The sequence below is a fragment of the Dipodomys merriami genome, unplaced genomic scaffold, assembly GCF_024711535.1.
Source record: "Dipodomys merriami isolate MVZ:Mamm:240054 unplaced genomic scaffold, mDipMer1.0.p SCAF_5, whole genome shotgun sequence".
In the NCBI taxonomy this organism is placed as follows: Eukaryota; Metazoa; Chordata; class Mammalia; order Rodentia; family Heteromyidae; genus Dipodomys; species Dipodomys merriami.
Window position 1 is genome coordinate 4,495,289 of NW_027206068.1, and position 18,899 is coordinate 4,514,187.

Genomic DNA, 18,899 nt, shown 5'->3' on the forward strand with positions numbered 1-18,899 from the left:
ATGCCTCCCGTTCCTCTCTCTGTGGGATAAAATGCCTAGAAAGTTCCCCGCTCAGGTAGTCCTTCTTCCAGGCCAGCACTTCAGGAGAAACTGATACTGGTGTCTAGAAGCAGAGGTCCCACTGGCTGTCAAGGGTCCTGGTGCTGCTCACACTGTGGGGGACTTCTTCAAGGCAAAGGTCCAGAATTCTTGGGAGCTAGTGCACTTTGGGGTATTGGCTCATGTTCAACGAGGGCCTGAGGAGCAGGAAAGAACCATCAGCTTTTGAATTCATAGCACCAGCTGAACTTAGCTAGGTACTTCACCCACCTGGACCTGCTCTTCAAGCTAAAAGTCATCAGATGCTCAGTGAATAGGATTCACAGATGCCCAGGAAAGGATGAGAAAAACAACTACCCTGACTCCTGTCAAGGCTGTCTGTGCTGCTCTTTTGCAGGCACTCAGGGCTGCCTTCTCAGCCCGGTGGCGCTGGTCTGGGTGTGGCAGTATGGCCACTTCCAAATGACATTAGCTTTCATTAGATAATACAGCAGGCTTTGTGGGGCTCTGGTGGTTTAGAGCCATTTTATCCCTTCCGGGTGACTCAGTATCATCTGTCATTGTGTCTGCCCTTCCCTGAAGGGATGCCTCTCTGTCTCAGACCCTGTCTTGTTTGATACCCGTGACTTTTCACAGTGAGTGCTGGGTCCTCTGGCTGGAGCTAGAGTTGAACCAGGCTGGAACAGAACCCACCACAGTGGTTGACCCAAGCAATAAGGGTCAAGTCCTCACTTCCTTTTGCTGGCAATACATTAGAATGCTGATGTGCCCAGAGAGATATGAGAATACTTTGGTTGCCATGGGACTCCTTAAAGAGATATCCAGAGGCAGACAGAGGTTCCCCAAGCCAACCTTTGACCTCTGCATGCAACAAGAAGGGGAGGGGCCTCAGAGTAAGGTCACTGAAAACTTCCTTTAAAAAAATGTATTGTTGTGGGCTGGGAATGTGGCTTAGTGGTAGAGTGCTTGTCTAGCATGCATGAAGCCCTGGGTTCAATTCTTCAGTATACATAAACAGAAAAAAACAGAAGTGGTGCTATGGCTTAAGTGGTAGAGTGCTAGCCTTGAGCAAAAAAAAAAAAAAAGGATCAGGGACAGTGCCCAGGCCCTGAGTTCAAGCCCCAGGACTGGCTGATTAATTAATTAATTGTTATGGTAAAGGTGGTATACAGAGGGCTTACAGTTACATAGGTCAGGTAAAGTGTACATTTCTTTTTAGACAATGGCCTCTCTTCCCTCACTCTCTCCCAGGGGTTACCAAAAACTTTAAAGATGAGACATGAAAGCACATGATGCCTACTTCCTCAACTCTATCCTGGGCTCTTTCTACTCCCTTATGTGCAGGGAAGAGGGTCCACCAAATTTTCTAGCTCCTTCTATAAGCAAACAGATGAATGTGTGAGCAGGCATGTACCTGCCCAACAGGGCAAGATGAAGGAAGGTTCTTGGGGTGCCTGTGGGTGCCTTCCAGCTAATTCTCCTGTGCCAGTCTTGGTTAAGGAGTGCATCACTGAGATTTGCTTCGGGCATTTGAGGCCCATCTTAGATTGAGTGATTTTAATCTGGGATTTACTGGAAGGTTACATCCTATTGCTGTCCCCACAATTTTGCAATGCCTGGCCCCTTGCTCCAGCCCCAGCCCCTAGAGAATGCATGGCTGTCTCTGCATGGTGGGTGAATGATATCTCCAAAGATAATTAGGTCACAGCTCACCTCCTGTGACCCAGTTTGTGTGAAGGCTTGGTGAGGAGGGTGAGGTCGCCATGTCTGTAGGGGCCCATAGAGACATACGGAGTCTTGCATGTAGGTAACCCATTGCTTCCTGTCACTGATCTAGTGAGTGCTCAGGGGAGAGAGAGGAGGTACGTGTTCTCCCCATGAAGCTATCAGTACTGCTTGCCTGGAGTGCCCCTCAGCAATGAGCTGGTGCTGTGAAGAACTCAGGCTCACAGCCAAAGCAGAGTCTTTGCTGCCACTGTGGAGTTGTGGGAAGTGGGGAGTCAGCATTGTCTCAGTCTGTATTCTGCTACTGGAACAAGATCACAGATTGGGTTAACCTTAGAAATGTGCTTGACTCTGGGCCCTAGGGGTCAGGAAGTCCATGACGATGGCACCTGTGCCTAGCAATAAAGATCCCTCACTGTGTGAAAACATGGTGGAAGGCAGAGCACTTGTGACATAGGAATTGGCTAAACTTCCTTCATGTTATATCTGAGTCATTCCCTTGATGACAGCCTTAATCAGTTCAGGAGGGAGGGGCCCATGGCCTACTCCTCCTTCAAGGCTTCACCTCTTAATTCATTGTCATTGGAGATTCTGTTTCCAGCACAAGAATTTTGAGAGACTCATTCAAACCATAGCAATCATGGAATTAATTCCTACTCATGGGTGTTAAATTGATCTAAACAAAATATCTCACTTTTTTGTACCAGTACTGAGACTTGAACTCAGGCCTTGAATGCTGTCTTTTTAGCTTTTTCACTCGAGGCTAGTGCTCTACCACTTGAGCCACAGCTCCACTGCTGGCTTTTTGATGATTAATTAGAAATAAGAGCCTCATGGATGATCCTACCTAGGCTGGTTTCAAAGCTCAATCCCCAGATCTCAGCCTCCTGAGAAGCTAGGATTATGGGACATGAGCGATCAGCACTTGACCTCTCATTGGATGAAAGGATATCCAAAGCAGCCAGAAAATTTAACTCTGTTTCTTTCCCCACAGGCTTCGAGCCCAGCATGCACGGAGCTGGAGACAGTGATGATGGACTGGCTTGGGAAGATGCTGGAGCTGCCAGAGGCGTTTTTGGCTGGAAGATCTGGAGAAGGGGGAGGAGTGATCCAGGTAAGCTGGTACAGGTTCAGGAGAGCATCTTTCTAGTATGCACAGGTTCCACAATGGACCACCATGGCAGGTGGAAAAGCAGATGCCTATAGTGCATCTTGCTGTGTCCTGGTATTTCTTCTAGAGAACAGAGCCAAGCTCTGAGGAAACCCTTGGTGCTAGAGTTGGCAAGACACAGATATGGAATCTAGGGCTGTCTCTCACTAGCTAAAGCAGCACTCAGGTTTCCTAGTTGTGGCTTAGAGAAGAGTGGCTGTCCCAAAGCAAGTGAATGGAAACTTTAATATTGATGTTATTAAACATTCATATTGAGATCTCCATAGTGGGCAACTATCCTTAAGCAGTTTCAGGGCACATTGAAATGTCACCACGACATTAAGGATTAAGGGCACATTTTATACATGAGGACTGGGTCATAGGCTACCAGATAATTTGCCCCTTGACTCCCAGGTGGAGGCCAACCACCACAGGACAAGTGACAGCTGTGCCCAGGCTTTGATGGCTGTAAGTGCTACTTGTCTGTGAGCCAATAGTGTACCCAAGGATGCTGCTATTTACCAAGGATGCTGTTTCTGTGTGTACATTTTATTCTTTTTATTTTTCTGGTCAGTCATGAGGGTTGAACTCAAGGCCTGGGCACTGAAAGCCCAAAGTGCTTTTGTTCAAGGCTAATGTTCTACCTCTTTGAGCCAAAGCTCCATTTCTAGTTTTCTAGTGGTTAATTGGAGGTAAGAGCCTCATATAGTTTTCTGCATTGGCTGGCTTTGAACCATGATCCTCAGATCTCAGCTTCTTGAGAAGCTAGGATTACAGGCAGGAGCCACTAGTGCCTGGCTCATTCCTTCTTTTTTACTTAGAATATAATGTGGAGAATATCTATGTGATAAGGCTTATCTAAGGGAATAAGACAGCTCTAAATGACAGTCATGACAAGTTCCCCATTCTACCCAATGTATAGGACAAATGTCATTGGGATGACTTGGACTTTATACATTTTTAAAAGTTTTGTAACACAGAAGTGGAACTATATTAATCTACCCTCCTCTCTCACATCCTTTTCCTCATGTCAAGTTAATGGTCATGACAATGACCCTGACAGAGCACTAATAACTTTGGAGCAAAGGGATTCTTTTTCGGAGATTGTCTTCTCAGACACTCTGATTAAGCAGTTATGGTTGCACCCATTCAATGGGTCAGAACACCGAGTCCCTCCTGGACAATGCTTTTGTATGAGATAACAAATTAAATTAGGAAACAAGCCTTCTGATGTCCAATCCTGACACTGTGGCTGCTATAACAAATTACTACTGCTGTACACATTTGAGCAGCCTCATAAAGTTTATTTCTTACATTTCTGTAGATCAAAAGCTAGAATCAAAGTTGATACCCAGGGGACCCAAATGAAGAATCTATTTCCTCACTTTCCCCAGCTTCTAGAAGCTTCTGAAATCCTTAGCTTGAGATACTGTCCTCTTCCATTTTCATCTTCTATCTCCCTGATCTTTTCTTTCATGGTCACATTTTCCCGTGATTGCAGATGAGAATATGTGTCTCCACTCATAAGGGCCCATGGGATTACATCGGGCCCACTCAGATAATCCAAGATAATCTCCCCAAGTCAAAGTTCTTAACATAATCACATCAGCAAAGTGAACTTTTCTTTGTAAACAATCACAGGTTTGTGGGTAGATTCTTTGTGGGTAGATGTTGCATTATTTGGCCTACTACACACACACACACACACACACACACACACACACACACACACACACACACACACACACACACACACACACACACACACACACACACACACACCCTGGGCATTAGAGAATTTATTTATAATATGATTCCTGACACCTACCTTTAGAGATTTGAATTAAGCAGGTCTTAGATAGGCCCAGGAATATGAATTCCAAGTCAGTCTCGTCCCTGAGCAATGTTGCCAACTTTCCTAAGACCAGCAGGCTCTAGTGGTTGGGCTCAGAATCCTTCTCTCTGTGAACTCAATTTATCTCACACATGCTTTGGTTATCTCACTCTATCATAAGATGTTGGCAGTAGAGAGCTGGTGAAAATGAAATATTAGTTCTATTGCAAATAAAACATCTGTGGGATGCTGTGAACCATACATTAAAATATCACAGTAAAATGTTCTAGCAAAGTGATAGCTTTCTTCTTTTTGTCAGAGGTTACACAGCATGGCCAAGAAACACACCACACCTACGTGTCCTGGCTTGAAGAGGGGCTGCATACGCCCTCAAAATGCAATCAACTGCATTCCCCCCCTGCCCCCCCAGTGAAGCTGAGGAGGCTTTCCAGGCTCTGGTACAAGAGGCCTGATTCTGGAGAGGACACTCCTATCATGCTTGTCAAGAGAGATAAGCCTGACTGCCCAGAGGGGAAGAAGGCGGCCAGTCAAGGCCCGGGAGGCCCAGCAGTGTTGCCTGCAGGGGTGTGGCTTTGAGTTCTCAAGTAAAGACTGATCTGGCACTTTAGGGCAAATGTAATGCTGGAAACAGACTTACTTTTATATTATAATCACATACATTTTGCCACTATCCACTTTTCCATTTGTGCTGCTCATTTTGGGTAAGACCCGGCAGCCTGAGACGCAGCTTTTCTTTCAACCTGAGGGAACTTTTCCTTCATTCCATCTTAGTTACAATTTGTGGCCACTTCTACTCTGATTTCAGGTGCTTCCATTCTTCAATACAGATTTCGATGGCTCTTCTCAAATTTCTCTCTTGGGATATTTTCCTTTACTTGCCATTTTTTTCTTCTGTATTTCTGGGGGAAAGTTCTTATGGTTTCCTTGAAGTCATTTCAGTTTTCTGCATAGCCCATTTATTTATCTTGGTTCAAGTATTTCACTTTGAGAAAGTATCACCCTTTCCATTTGTGGAAACGGAACAGTCATTGTAAAGATGGAAAAAAAAATACAGTGATAACATTTGTCATAATTCCCCCCACCCCAGTGCTGCCAGTATTATTTCAAGATCTATGTGAGTGTGTTAAACAAATTCAGAAGATCAATATTTGCAGAGTTTTGTAGTGTTTTATTTTATTGTACTTTTCATTGTTGAAATATTCATTGGGAATATTATTACTTGCATGTTCTCCTATCATGTATCATACCGTGTAAAACAATACCTAAGATATTATGTTACATTAAATATTTTACACTATAAATAACATTTCACCCTTTAGGATGAGAGCAACTACCTTCCAAGATAAACAGCTTCTTTCTGGGGCTATCCTGGAGGTGTGTTCTAGCATCATGCTCCCTGTAAAATCCGAGCCAAAGGCCCGTAACCACAGGAGAGACCATTTCTGAGTCTGGATCTCACAATGAAAGCAATTTCACATTCAGATCTTGGTGTCACCTCCAGTTCTTGGTGTCACCTCCAGATGGTCTTCTAGTTTGACACTTCTCAAAGAGTTTTACCCACCGTTTATAATTGACACTATTATAGTAATGGCTACTTTCCTTGAACATTGATGAACTTGGCTAGGTTTGAGCCTATTTCTTGTGCTTTCTGTCATCATTCTTTTCTCTCAAATATTTACTGAGTCTTTGTTCATAGTGAGGAAATTGAGAGGCAGAAAGCAAGGGTATCTAGCCAGCCTGGGGAAAAAGCTTATAAAAGATAAGGCTAGTGTGAAAGATATTGGAACTTTGTGAGTTATAGCAGCTCACTAGATCTAAGGTGTACATGCTATTAAGGGTTAAAGAATCTTTTCAAAGACATTGCCATTATCAGAAGTTCTCGCATTTGGGTAGAACTAGTCCTGGCATCTCTCAACCCAGGCTTTAGTACAACCTACCTATAAGACAGACACACTCAACTTTTGCTGGAGGAATGCAAACTGCTGGGGCTGTGCTTGCAGCGGGAAGCTTGCCCTTCCCAGCTGACAAGGCTGATTGTCTGTAATTTGTAAGGCCCCAAAGAGCACCAAGCCAGGTGACAGCCCATGAGCCAGCCAGCCTTATCAATCCCCTCAGAGCTGTGATCACAGCTGCTAGGCAAGCATGCACGCTCTGATGACGTCCGAGCCAAATGGCAAATCATCCTTGTGCGGCTAGACAAATGTGGCCTGCAAAAAAAATAGCCTCTTAATTGGGTTTGAAAGCTCTTGTGGATGAAAAGCTGCCAATTTCTCTCCCCGTGTGACGTGACACGTGGAAAAACCAGAGGATGAAAGGACCTTTCTGCTCATTGCTGCGTCCTTGCTCAGTAGCATCCTCTCTTGCCTCCCGAGCCAGCTTGCCATGGCAACCTTTGTCCCCCAAAGCAAAAGCATCAGCTATCATCTCTGCTCTCTTACCAAAGAATCTTAGCCCTCCCCATTCTTCCCTCAGAAAAGACCTGATCTCAGAAAAGGGCAGAGAGATCTACTTGCCTTTGTGCTCAAGTTTGCTGCACCCTTCTTGCTGCTGCAGCCCCATTGTGGTCTGGATACTCTATTGACAATTTCTTGTATAGGCCTTTGTGACTATTGTTAAAAATTATTTTTCTTGACCAAAGGAGGAGACTTTTCTCTGAGGATATGGACAATGCTGTTCTTCTCCCTTCCAGAAAACAAACAAAATATAATAAATTGGCATGCTGAACCAAAGTCATTCATCAGACTGGTTCAGAGAACAATGTAGTTCCAAGGTTGTCGATAGGAAAGCTGCCATCACAGCCACAGCAGTGTTAAGGGCGAGAGCAAGGAACTGTGCCTTTAACTTGTTTTTCTATGTTCTCTTCTAAAGGTGGATCTTTCATAAAGGAATATGCCTTTATTGCTCCTTTCATAGGAAGTAAGCCATGAGAAAGGAAGAGTGAGGTGGATAGGAACAACGTAAAATACAGAGCTGGGTGCTGGTAGCTCATACCTAGTTACTCAGGAGGCTGAGACCTGAGGTTCAAAGCCAGCCTGGACAAAAAACTCTGTGAGACTCTAATAAACTGCTCAGAAAAAGCCAGAAGTAGAGCTGTGGCTCAGGTGGTAGAGCACTAGGTTTGAGCACAGAGAGGCTCAGGGACAGTGCCCAGGCCCTGAGTTCAAGCCTCAGGACTGGCTAAATAAATAAACAAACAAACAAGTAGTGCCTGTCCTCAGGAAGCTTGGATTTCCTACTGTAGCTTTATCATTCAAGTTTCGTTCACATGGTCTAAAACCATGTCTGAAAGCCCTGCTTATGAAAATACAGGCTGAAGGGAACATAAGGCCCATTTTAGATGTCTAATAAAGAAGATAATATATCGGTCTATTTGAACTCATTAACTACATGTAGGAAAACATGAATTAATGGTTTTATCGTGTGTGTATGTGTGTGTGTGTGTGTGTTTGCACACACATCAAAACTTACGCTTGAATTCAGGACTTTGTACTCTTGTTTGACCTTTAAAATCAAGGCTAGCTAGCTAGCTAGCCCTTTATCACTTGAGCCATACCTCCACACCAGCTTTTTTTCTGGTTAATTGGAGATAAGAGTCTCACAGATTTGTCTGCCTGGGCTAGCTTCATACCTCAGTCCTCAGATCTCAGCCTCAAAATAACTAGGCTAACAGGTGTGAGCTACCAGCACCTTGCCAGAAATGATTTATTTTTTCCAGAAATGATTTTATCTTTACCTTCTATCCATTTCCCCAAGGGACATGAGTTGGTTCTGAAGAATAAGTAAAAGCAGTGGAATGGTAACTCAGGATCAATTAAGGCTCCATAAATATTAATAAATAAGCATTTTTGTATAATTATTTCATTATGTATTTCTCTATAATCTTCTAGACCTCTTTCATGTTCAGTGAAAGTATGACTTCTTTTATTTATTCATTCTAATGTTAGTTCTGGCCAGTTGGTGGGTTTCTTCTGGGGTTTGCCTAAGAAAGGAGCTATATCTAGACAGTGGTGGCTCACACCTGTAATCCTAGCTACTCAGAAGGTTAAGATCTGACGATGACAGTTCAAAGCCAGGCTGGTCAGTAAAGTCTTTGAGGTTCCATTAACCACCAGAAAGCCTGAAGTAGAGTTGTATGTAGCTCAAATGATGGAGTGTCAGATTTGAGTGAGTGAACCATCTAAGGAACAGTGTTCATATACTGAGTTCAAGCCCAATACTGATACAAAAAGAGGAGGGGGGGGAGGAAGGGAGAAGGAGGAAGAGGAAAGGAGAGGTGAAATAGGAAGGGAGGAGGAGAAAGAGGAAGGGGAAGAAGAAAGGAGGAAAAGAGGGGAGAAAGGAGGAGGAGGAGAGCAGCATGGGTCCACTTCACACTATAGCACTTTCTAGCTGCTATTTTTGGGGGAAATTATGGAATCCATCTTCTGAATATCATTTCTTCCCCTTGAGGACAAAAAATAATTTTTTAGGGATTTTCTTTTAACAAATTAAATGAATACCATGGAGAGCATTGAATCCATACCTCTCAGCCACTCTCAACTACAGAGGTTAAGGTTATTTATCTATTTATTTATTTATTTATTTTTGTTGGTCGTGGGGCTTGAACTCTGGGCTTGGGTGCTATCCCTCAGCTCTTCAGCTTAAGGCCAGTGCTTTACTACTTGAGCCACAGCGACACTTCCGGTTTTCTGAGTGGTTTATTGGAGATAGAATCTCACGGACTTTCCTGCCACGGCTGGCTTTGAACTGTGATCTTCAGATCTCAGCTTCCTGAGTAGCTAGGATTACAGGCCTGAGCCACCGGCACCCAGCATGTGGTTAGATTTTTAATTAGCATTTTATGACTTTGCCAGAACAAACTGTTGAAACTGTTGACGGTAGTTGCATTCATTTGCTAAATTGCCTTAAACAAAGCATCAGAAGTAGGGTGACTTAAACAACAAAAACCCACTAACTCAGAGGTCTACTGGCTAGAAGTTCAAGTCCTTTCATAGGCTTCTTCCTGGCTTGCCCATGGCTGCTTTTCCCTGTGACTTGACCTTGTGTGTCCTTGGTGTAGGCTAGTGCTGGGTGGCTAATTTTAATTTGTTATCAGCACACCAATGAGATTAGATTAGGGTCCAACTTTTTTTTCTTTTTTTTTGTCCATTGCAGGGCTTATACTCTGGGCCTGGGCGCTGTCCCTGAGCACTTCAGCATAAGGCAAGTGCTCTAACACTTGAACCACAGTGCCGCTTCCAGTTTTCTGGAGGCCTATTGGAGATAAGTCTCATGGACTTTACTGCCTGGGCTGGCTTTAAACTGCGATCCTCAGATGTGTCTCCTGAGTAGCTAGGATTACTGGTGTGAGCCACCAGGCGCCCAGCTCCTAAAGACCTTCTTTTAACCCACTTATCACTTTCAAGATCTTTTCTCTATGTACAGTTACACACTGAGATAATGCAGTTTAGGGCTATGATTTGTGAACTAGGTATGGGGATACAATTCAATCTTCAACATTAGGGATTAAGAAAACTCTTCCACATCAATCTCTCAAGAAAAATGGACTCTATTTTTTTAAACAAATATAATTTTCTCTAACCAGTAGATACGATCATAGAGCTTGTGTGGCTGCCCTGACCAGTGTCTGGTCTCCAATGGAGATGCAGGCCATAGGCAAGAGAGGGAAAGCATCTTGGAAACCCATCCCATAGGCCTGGTGTCCACCAAAGGGTACTGGTGGTTCACATCTGTAATCCTAGCTACTCAGGAGGCTGAGATCTGAGGATCACAGTTTGAGGCCAAACCAGGTTGGAAAGTCCATGAGATTATTATGGCTAATAAACTACTCAGATAAAGCTGGAAGTGGAGCTGTGGCTCAAGTGGTAGAGTGTCAGCCTTGAGCACCCAATTGAAGTCTCACTACTGGTGCCCCCTCCCAGGCATGAGTGCACACATGCATGCACACACTCACACACACTCACACACACACACACACACACACAGTGGTATGGATCGCTACAGATCTTGGATATTGTGTAAAAAAGAATCAATTTACCTTTCAATAGCTTAATACTGGTCACTGCTGTATTTTGAATTTCATTTCACTTTTTCTCTTGGATTTAGGGAAGTGCCAGTGAAGCCACTCTGATGGCCCTGCTTGCTGCTCGGACCAAAGTGATCCAGCGGCTGCAGGAAACCTCCCCAGAGTTGACACAGGCCGCCATCATGGAAAAGCTGGTGGCCTACTCATCTGACCAGGTGAGTGAGCTGGAGTAAGGGGTGGCCTGAACCTCGCAAGCTTTCAGGATGTGAATTCAAGCCACACTCAGCATCATTCCACATCCCAGAACAAGTTCAAGGCTAACTAGGGAATAGATTTTTTAAATTTATTTTTAAATTTAATTTTATTGTAAAGATGCTGTACAGAGGGGCTACAGTTACATGAGTAAGGTAATGAGTACATTTCTTGTCAAACATTGTTATCCCCTCCTTTGTTTTTTTCCTACTATCCCTTCCCTCCTCCCCTTCTTCCTTCACTCCCCCCACTCCACGACTTGCAAAGATCATTTCCAACATAGTGTCATTGCTGTAGTATCATTGTTGCAATGAGTCATCCTGTGTCCTTGTTTCAGCATTTTGTTATTCCCCTTCCCTTCCCCAAATTAGATAAATGTATATCAAGATGCAGGGTGGGCTGGGAAGGTGGTTCAGTGGGAGAGCGCTTACCTAGCATGCATGAGGCCCTGGGTTCGATTCCTCAGCACCACATAAGCAGGAAAAAAAAGCCACAAGTGTCACTGTGTCTCAAGTGGTAGAGTGCTAGCCTTGAGCTGAAGAGCTGAGGGACAGGGACCAGGCCCAGAGTTCAGGCCCCACAACCAGACCAAAACAAAAACAAAAACAAAAACAAAAACAAGATGCAGGGTATCAAAATCAAATAGTGACAACAGGGATATACCATAGGGAGAAGAACATACAAAAGAGACAAAAAAATCACATAGTACATTAGAAACAATAACAACAAAGGAAAACCTCTGTGTGTCCATATCTTGGGGTTCATTTTGCTTAGCATCACCTTATATGATCATATGTATATGAGCTTTTCTGCTCATCTAATAAGATTATCCTAGATGTATACTAGTTATTGAAAATAAAGGAAACTCCTACCAACAGTGTAGTAGTGTTCCCTTTTGGCCACATCCCCTCCAGCATCTGTTGTTATTAGAGTTCTTGATTATAGCTATTCTAACTAGAGTGAGGTAGAATCTCAATGTTGTTTTGATTTCCACTTCTTTTATGGCCAGAGAAGTTGAACATTTCTTCACGTGTCTATTGGCCATTCTTTTGTTTTGTTTTGTTTTTGTTTTGGGTTTTTTTTGGGTCCAGTCATGGGCTTGAACTCTGGGCCTGGGCGCTGTCCCTCAGCTCTTCAGCTCAAGGCTAGTGCTCTACCACTTGAGCCACAGCGTCACTTCCAGCTTTTTTTCTTTTTGCTTATGTGGTGCTGAGGAATTGAACCCAGGGCCTCATGCATGCAATGCAAGCACTCTACCACTGAGCCACCTTCCCAGGCCCTATTGACCATTCTTATTTCCTCTTCAGAGAAGTCTCTCTTTAAGTCTTTAGCCCACTGATTAATGGGGCAGTTGATTCTTTGAGGATTTGTTTTTGGAGGATTTAATTTTTTGAGTGTTAAGTATATTTTAGATATAAGGCCCTTGGCTGTTGTATGACTAGTGAAGATCTTCTCCCAATCCGTGGGCTTTCTATTGTTCTTGCTAGCTATGTCCTTTGCCATGCAGAAGCTCTGCAGTTTCATGCAGTCCTATTTGTCCAACCTTTCTTTGATTTCTTGTGTTTCTGGGTCTTTATTAAGAAAAATTTAACCTGTGCCAAGGAGCCCTAGAGTTTCTCCTATTCTTTCCTGTAATGTTTTCAGGATGTCTGCTTTTACTTAGAGGTCTTTGATCCATTTGCAGTTGATTCTGGTACAGGGTGATATATAAGGATCTAACTTTAGTTTTATACAGGTATTTAGCCAATTTTGCCAGCACCATTTACTGAAGAGGTTGTCATTTTTCCATTCTATTTTTTGGCTTCCTTATCAAAGATTAGGTGGCTATAGGTCTGCAGGTTCATTTCTGGGTCTTCAGTTCTATTCCATTAGTCCTCAGGTCTGTTCTTGTGCCAGTACCAAGCTGTTTTGATTACTATGGCTTGGTAGTAGACGTTGAAGTTTGGTATTGATATTCCTCCAGCATTGTTCTTTTGGCTAAGGATTGCTTTTGCCATTCAGGGTATTTTGTTGTTCCATATGAATTTTTGGATTGCTTCTTCCATTTCCGTGAAGAATAAAGTTGGGATATTGATGGGTATCACATTGAATTTGTAGATAGCCTTTGGCAGTATTGCCATTTTCACAATGTTAATCCTCCCAATCCAGGAACATGGGATGTTTTTCTACTACTAGGGAATAGATTTGAATTGCTTCTCAGATGGGAACTTGATAGAGCAAGTGAAAAAGAAAATTTATGCCTTAGTGCCTCTCCCACCCCATCCTACAAATCGTCTGTCACCATGTTCACCATTAGAGACTTACAATATGCCCATCTGCCTCCCCCCATCAGAGAAATTGGATGTGGGCTCATAACCTGACCTCAAATCCCAGCTATGCTATATTAAGTTTTATGTTCTCAGGCAAATCACATAATTCTCAGAGCCTCTGTTTCTTTACTCACAAACAGGGCTAAAACTCCAATTCCTTCTTGTAGCTGCTCAGCTTCATTTGTGGCTACGCACGAGAAGAAAGATTTAAAGTACTTTTTCACAACTGGGCATCGTGGCACACATCTGTAATCCCAACTGCTTGGGAGACAGAACTAGGAGAATCATGGTCCATGGTCAGCCTAGGCAAAGCAAAAGACCCTGCCTGGAAAAAAAAATTAAAGCACAAAGGGCTGAAAGTATTGTTTAAGCAGTAGATCACTTGCCTCTCAAGTACAAGGCCCTGAGCTTAAACAGTATCATTAAAAACTTTGTAAAGTTCAGAGAATCTTGCATCTAGTATGATTCCATCAGTCGACCCATGTGAAAACGGTAACCAATGACAACGAAACAGAATCCAGAACTGTGTGGGAAGGAACAAGTGGAAAAAAGATTGATTAGTGAGAATTCCTTAGGGAACCTGCTCAAGAGGACACAGAAAGAACACAAGCTGAGCCAGCTGCAAGAAACTGGATTCCACAGGGAGCCACTGAGCTTTGCTAACATATTTATCTTCAGTAGATTTTTATGTCACCCATTTGGACTGTAACCGTTTTGTTCCAGTTAATACTTAGCCTATAACAAATATGATATCTCTGAGTCCTAATTCCATTCCAGTTATAAAGGAAGAAATTGTATATATTTACATCCCCTTTGTTTCTCAGAAGGCTTTACAAAGCAAAAGCAGGACCAAAATGAACGCATAGGCACTTAGTAGGTGTGGAGGTAGGCTTCTGTGAAAGGTAGGGCCTTACCTGTTCCCCTCAGAGGCTCTGTGAAAGCTCAGCTCTTCAGAAAGGGTCCTGGTGATGTTTTCTCAGCTCTCACAAGGATGGAGGATTACTAGTACCATTCCGAATTCATCAGAGGTTGGAGTGCCAAGAGTGTAGGGCCTGATGGGATGTACATCCACCATTTCTTGGTGGAGGCTCACTGCAATCACCTATGAGGAGTAAGGCCAGCTGTTAGGAGAAGAATGCAAGAATGTGGTCTCTGGTGGCAGGGTGGGAGAGGTCGAGTTCAGCCCAGAGTGATTGCTGTGTCCACAGGTGAACTGTTCAATATGTGGTCCCAAGACTGTCTTAGCCTTTGTGTATATGGACAGTTGGTCCTGTGGTGAGTGTGAGACAAAAATCCCTCTGTCAGAAGGTTTCTCCCCAGAGGAGAGGGAAGGTGGGATCTACAATCAGCTAACACCCTCTGCAGCAGCTCTGTATAGTAACATGGGCTGCATCCAGAAGGTATACTGGAGCATCACATCAATAGCCAGGGTGCATGCAGAGAATTCTCCTGTAGGGACAGTTTGTATTCCTGCTGTCTCTGTTTCCCAGGTCTCCCATCTGCAACCCCACAGGTCCCTGTGACTTTCTTTTCTTTTCTTTTCTTTTTATTTTTTGTCGGTCATGGGGTTTGAACTCTGGGCCTGGGCGCTGTCCCTGTGCTCTTCAGCTCAAGGCAAGCGCTCTCCTGCTTGAGCCACAGCACCATTTCCGGTGTTCTAGCACTTTATTGGAGATAAGAGTCTCATGGAGTTTCCTGCCCGGGCTGGCTTTGAACCATGATCCTCAGATCTCAGCCTCCTGAGTAGCTAGGATTACAGGCATGAGCCACCAGCGCCTGGCACATTTGATCCTTAGAGTGTTTTATCTATCAGACTGGAGAGCAAGATCTCACGTAAAGAGAAACAAGTCCAGGAGAAGGGAGCTTCATGAAGGTAAAGGGATAGAGAGGAAAGAAGATTAGCTCTATCATCTTCAGGGTGTGCACGCCCAGCCAGGTGTTGGTGTTCCTTACAGAATCAGAGACTTAAACATTAATTTCTCTCTTTCAAGGCACACTCCTCTGTGGAAAGAGCTGCATTAATTGGTGCAGTCAAAATAAAATCGATTCCTTCAGATGGCAACTTCGCTATGCGTGCTTCTGCCCTGCAGGAGGCCCTGGAACAAGACAAGGCAGCAGGCCTGATTCCATTCTTTGTAAGTTCAACAGCCCTTGGGGTGTGTGGGGAGGATGGGGGGAGCGTGTGTATCCACGAGCACACATTTGAGTGTGCCAGCCAGAGCCATGTTCTAGGCTTCTGTGATGGCTACAGGCCAGATCAACTCCATTTACTTTCCATTCCTTGTACTTTAATCTCAGACACAGCCACCAGAACACCCTAGGGTAGAGGATTCTGATAAGCCAAAGCCTTTCTGCTTGTGAGAGGCATACCATGTTGATCATCAAGGGACTATGTGGTAGATTCATTAAGTAATAATGAATGTACAATCAGTGAACCAAATTAAAACTAAAAATCCAACAGGCTTTGCTGCCCAGATTAGTTGGTCCCAGTAGATACAAAGACTTGTCATTTGTAAGAGGCAAATAAGCTGCTACTAATACCAGGCAAAATATCTAAATAGCCAAACTGGTTCTCTTGTGCCTTGATATGCATTTTCTAGTAGGACAGGCAGTTAGCATTGTACCTCTAGCATTGAAAAGAGGTTCCAATTCCAGTGAGGAGAAAAAAATGCAAAATCCATGCAGTTTGTTCCAAATACAATCACAAGAAGCCAAATATAAATACAAGATCAATTCTAATTCCCTAATAGTCCAAGAAAATTACTTACTGAGAGTGGTATTTTACACTATAACTGTAATTTACCTATTTCTTCTTTCACACAGACTTGAAAGATTAGTAGCTTGAGGGGGATTGGGCTGAAAATTGTCATCTTTCCATTTAGAATGGTCATCTTAATCACTGCATTGTTTTTATCTCTAGTAATGGAACTCGCCTGACTTTGTCTAATGTTGCAATAATTACTTCAGATTTCCATGGTTGATGTTTGCATGATGTGCTTTTTCATTGTCTTCTATCACCCTTCTTGATCTCTTACACAGGAAAATCCCACAAATGCAGTCTATGACTATCACTCTTTAAAAATGTAAATCTACTGGGACTATTATCGTTATTTTGCATTCATTTAAAAAGAATTTTTTGTCCCAGCTTTGCCTTTATGTATCTATGTATGTATGTATTTTTATTTTTGCTGGCCTTGGGGCTTAAACTCAGAGTCTGCGCTCTGTCCTTGAGCTTCTTTGTACTCAAGGGTAGCACTCTACATTTGAGCCACAGCAGCACTTCTGGCTTTTTTGCATAGTTTATTGGAAATAAAAGTCTCACAGAGATCAGGGAACCCGGATCCTCAGATCTCTGCATCCTGGGTAGCTAGGATTACAAGTGTGAGCCACCAGCACCAGGCTTACATTGTTGCTTTTAACTTATTATTTTGAAGTAATTGTAGATTCACTAACAATTGCAAAGTTAGCATATCAATATCTTACACCTTTAAATGTTTTGCCAGTTATTATTGTCTATACAACGACAGTGTGATAAGTAGTGTTTATATAGTTACCCCTTGTCTGATACTAGATTCATGAAATTATTCCTTCCATTGGAATGTTGGTGTATTTTTGTCACTACAAGGCCCTGCTTTCTGTGACCCTGTCAACTCACCTTCTCCCACCAATCTGTTTTTTATCCTGTATGTCCTATGATCTTGTCATTTTGAAACCATTGTGTAAATAGAATATTAGAGTATGTGAAATTTTTTTGGTTGTTGGAAGTACTGATGTTTGCATAGAGGACCACTCACCTACTAGACAGACATTCCACCACTAAGGCTTGGTTCTAGCTCTGGTTGCTTTTGAGATAGAGCTTAGCTTTTAACAGCCAGGACTGATATCCTGGTATTTAAGGTACTTACTGTAGCTGAGATAACAGACTAGTGCCACCACACCCAGATTTTTCTGTTGAGATAAGGTTCTGTTGATTGAGGGTTTGCTTATCTATTTACTGGGTTGGCCAGGAATAATGATTCTTTCCATCTCAGCTTCCTGCATCAATGAAACAGTAGCTGTACACTATCACTTCCAGCTATTAGTTGAGATGAGGTCTCATGAACATTTTGTCCAGGCTGACCTCAAACCATAATCCTTCCCATCTCTGCCTCCTAAGTAGCTAGGGTTACAGGAGTAAAGCACTGTTGCCCAGTTCCTTATGTAAAAGTGTGAGATTCATGTTTTTTTCCCCTTCTAAACCTATTACCCTGGAGATTCAAGTTGTTGTATACATGCTCCTTTTTATACTTGTACCATGGAGATTTGGTATTGCGTTGTGCCACTGTTTGTTTATTCATTCACCTACTTTTGACATTTGAGTTATTTCTTTTTTGCCTATTACCAGAAAAGCACCTGTGGATATTAATGTACAGGTATGTAGGTAGAGATATGTTTCCCTTTCTGGGTGATATAGACTCTAGAGTATACTTGACGCTCATATTATTAATTTACCTTCAGTGTTTTAAGAACCTGACAGTATATATCCTAGGGTTGTTGTACTGTTTTTCATTTCTACTAGCAGCAAGCTATTCAGGCTTCTTGTGATCTCCCCAGATTTGCTACTTCCACTATTTTTTTTATGTTACTTATTTGGATTATTCGTATAGTAATATGTCGTGCAATCATCATTTGTATTTCTCTGGTACCTAATGAGGGCCAACATCTCATTTACCTATTCACCATTTTTATGCCTTCAGTAAAATGTCAATTTTTTTGTCCATTTTCTACCTGGATGATTGAATGATTTTTTTTAAGTAGCAGATTAACTTTGTTAGAACAGTTTCATAACATGAAGTACAATTTTCTAACTTAGCATGCTTTGCAAATACTTTCTCACAGTGTGTGGCTTGTCACTTAATTCTCTGCATTAAATGTCACTTATTTCTAATTTAAAGGATGCCCAGCTTTTCAGTTTCTTTCATGGATCCTGCCTTTTGTGTTATATGTAAAAACTCACTTCCTAAACCAATACCATTTAGATTTTCTCCTATGTAATCTAGAGGATGTATAGGGTATTTCTTATGTTTAAAAGTATAGGATTTACTTTCATTTAATATTTGTGAAAGGGGTTATGTCAATGTCTTGATTCATTTGCATGTGTGTGCATGTGCATGCATGTGTGTGTGTCTTTCTGATAGTTGTGATGTCCAGTTGTTTCAGAATTACATATGGAAAGGCTACCTGTGCTCCACTGCTATCTTTGCTCATTTGTTTAAGATAGATGATAGGTGTACATATTTAAGTTTATGTCTCTTTTTAAAAATAATACACCATCTTGTTTAATGCAGGTCTAGTCTAACTTGAGTAAGTCATATCAGGCTTCTGATACTATGTCCAAAATAGTATTGTCAAAAATTTTTGAGGCTTTTGATTTAATAAAACTTTGGAATCAATTTGTATGTCATTATCTACCAATATCTCAAAGAAGCTTTAGGTGAGATCACATGAACTTCTTTATGGATTAAGCTAGGAGAGCTAACCACTCATCGATGCTAAAACTTCCTA

At 42.5% G+C, this 18,899-nt stretch overlaps 1 protein-coding gene across 3 annotated transcripts in view; it reads left to right on the top strand.

Moving 5' to 3' along the window:
- Ddc (dopa decarboxylase) overlaps positions 1-18,899 on the top strand; it is a 103,006-nt gene that overhangs the window by 26,572 nt on the left and 57,535 nt on the right. For all 3 annotated transcript variants that reach the window (XM_069995987.1, XM_069995985.1, XM_069995986.1), the window contains exons 4-6: positions 2,759-2,878; positions 10,875-11,009; positions 15,347-15,490. In XM_069995987.1, coding sequence (XP_069852088.1) covers positions 2,759-2,878; positions 10,875-11,009; positions 15,347-15,490 — 399 coding nt within the window. The remainder of the gene's footprint in view (positions 1-2,758; positions 2,879-10,874; positions 11,010-15,346; positions 15,491-18,899) is intronic.